The sequence below is a fragment of the Primulina eburnea genome, chromosome 6 (genome assembly GCF_022965805.1).
Source record: "Primulina eburnea isolate SZY01 chromosome 6, ASM2296580v1, whole genome shotgun sequence".
Taxonomy (NCBI): Eukaryota; Viridiplantae; Streptophyta; class Magnoliopsida; order Lamiales; family Gesneriaceae; genus Primulina; species Primulina eburnea.
The window spans coordinates 30,849,914-30,852,878 of NC_133106.1; the positions used below are offsets into that span (position 1 = coordinate 30,849,914).

The 2,965-nt window shown below is 31.6% G+C and overlaps 1 protein-coding gene across 1 annotated transcript; it reads right to left on the reverse strand.

The window, feature by feature from the left end:
- Positions 1–1,138: 1,138 nt before the first annotated feature.
- On the reverse strand, positions 1,139–2,253 carry LOC140833459 (protein BIG GRAIN 1-like E). Its single transcript, XM_073197794.1, has one exon. It carries the CDS (start codon positions 2,085–2,087, stop codon positions 1,215–1,217), a length of 873 nt encoding a protein of 290 aa, XP_073053895.1. The 5' UTR covers positions 2,088–2,253; the 3' UTR covers positions 1,139–1,214.
- Positions 2,254–2,965: the final 712 nt, after the last annotated feature.

Below are 2,965 nucleotides of genomic sequence, written 5' to 3' on the forward strand. Positions count from 1 at the left end.
TCGTGGCTTGATCTCTAAGAATCAATAAATACCCCCACAAATCAAACATAATAATCAAATAATCAATGATGCTAGTGTTTGAATAGATACAATAATTATGCATGATAACATTTATGTTATACTTGTCCAAAAGTCAGAAAAAAAATGTAGTGATAATTATCTACAACTCAGAAATCAATAATTTTACACAAAAATTCTCATTAGACGATCTTACAGGTCAATTTTATGATGAATATATCTTATTTAGGCAACTCATGGAAAAAATTATTTTCATGCCAACATATCACTTTTTATTGTAAATGTGGGTAGTGTTTATGCAGAAAAACTTTCATTAAACGATCTCACAGGATTTAAGGTTTTTGAAATATAAAAATCTAAAAAATAATATAATATTTTTTATTTTGATTTTATTAAATATCATGGTTTATATAGTTTATCCGAATGAGCTAGCATGGAATGTTTCTATTATAAGGATTGTTACCCAAAATATTATCATAAAAACTCATACGATCAATGAAAAATATTATTTTTAATCCAGATATAGATACCTACTCTAAGGTTATATATTCACTTTCTGAATAACTAAAAAACCAATAATTGAATTAATTTTTGCGATGAACATAACGAGCTAGTTTTTTTCAATATGTATAACAACGTTTTCCGATCTGAATTGTTCATGTATAAGTTGATTGTGGTGAAATCCTTGTGAATTTTAGAGTAAAACTCAGTTGTTCATTTACAAAATATCCAAATATTCATATTATCAATTAAACACTTTCATTATCCTGAAATGAAATAAAAATAGTGATTAACAACAATATTGCATCATAATGAATTTGGATCCTCTGTTGTAGCTGAAATTATAACACCGTCTTTTTACACGAGATGATCAACTGATTATCTCGTTTCATCTGATAACGTCCTCGGATTTTATATAAATGTGATATCAATAGATATTTAAAGTAGCTAAGCAATTACCAATGGGACATTTTCTGAAGATAAAATATATATGTGAAATTGTGTACAGCTATTTAAGCTATCTAACTCAAAATGAAATAATATAATCTCTCACTTATCCATAATAACCCGAATACTAGTAAATAAATAAATACAGATTAAGATAATAAAAGTAAATATATATAATTAGACTGTCTTCCGAATATATATTTTATATATAATAATGTCGAAAAATAATACATGAATAAGAATTAAAATTAAACTGGAGCACCTCTCCTGATGCTGTTTACCCTAGTTGTTTCATAAACAGGCCGACCATTTGAATAAAATTCTAAGTCACAATTTGGCAATTCAAACAGATCCGAACTTGAATCTGTATCTCCACCGTCATCACAATCACTGAATTTCCTGAACTCCTTTTCTTCCGATGTGTACTGATCGTCGATCCAATTCATGCCAGAATTCTTGTTAATCTCCGCAATCCAGGCATCATCCGTGCACTTTTTCTCAGTACAAAACTGATTCTGCAAAGAGTTTGGCTTCTCATTCCCCTCATCTTTATGCTTCTGACGCTCAAACAAATCCCTGAATTTGACTTCTTTGCCAGGTTTTGTGGGAGCGGATTGCATAAAACCAGAACTCAAGCAAAAATTCCTGGATTTAGAATCAACATTTTTAGAATTAGTGTTGGTACGGAAATGGCTGATGCTGCTTCTCCTTTCCCTTCTTTCACCAGGGATTTCTTTTTCTTGAAAATATTTCGGGCCAACGGATTGGGATTTACGCTTCTTCTTCGATCTTGTTTGACTGAACAGTGAATTCAAGAAACTAGCAAGCTTACCGCCTGGAGAACTCGGATGCCTGTACTTCTTGTTTTCCTTGCTCTTATATGAATCTTTTGCCTGATCTCGTGGAGTTATATCATCCCTCATAGTCGAATCGAGGCTCATTCTTGCAGCTCTCTGACCTTGGTGCTGCCTTTCTTTTCCGATGACTTTCTGAGAAAAATTTGAAGCATTGTTGAAGTTCCCCAATATTTGATCATCAACAGCACCGGAGAAATACTGAGCTGCCTCGAACACGTCGAGCTCCCCGGAATCGTTCCTCCAATTGAATGAGTACTTGTACATGTTGTTAGGACTTTTGAGAATACATGGTTCTCTTGAATTAATGTTTATATCATATGCAAGAATATTTAGCTAGTTTGTTTTTGCTTAAAGGGGTGTGTTTCGTTGGGCGATGCATATAAAGAAATGGGGTGATTTTTCTTCCTTCAAATTTCTATCAACTGCACTCTTCATGATTCTATATTTTACTCCATTACCAGCCTTTTTGCCCCACCAAAACGATTGGTTTACATGTGATATTCAGTGTTTTGAATTTTCGTGATATTATAAAAAAAATTACTCTCGTAAAAAAAAAACAATTATAAAAATTCTGACGTAAATTCAAAAAATTTCCCTTTTTAATTTCCCTTTTTCTTTCTAAATTTTACGGGGGGAAAAAAGTCAAATCTCTTTACTCCATTACCAGCCTTTTTACCATTATTAACGTATACATATTCAATGAATTTCACCGTGTGCATGTATTTATTTTCATGGAGATGTATTTATTTATTTTGTTGTAGGATTTGAAAATTTACAATATTTCAAATACGATTACATAAATTGTTACTTGATAAAGCACGGAGAATCAACAAAATATACAAGAATATGTCATTGAAGTTGTTCTCTATTCAGTGGCAGAGCCAGAGATATGACTCTGCTCGAGTTAGAATTTTAAATTTTAGAATCTTTTAATATTTTAAATTGATCTATCCGGACTAATATCATATTATTCCAAAATTATATAAAATTTACATATAAATTGTTTTTTTTAAAAAAATTGAGCCACCCGGACTATATATGTATGTGGCTCCGCCATGGTCTCTATCAACGTGGCCAACCACGAGCTTTGTTAATCCATCTAAACGTGTTTCATGTGTATATTTTAGTACCAACTCTCGAGG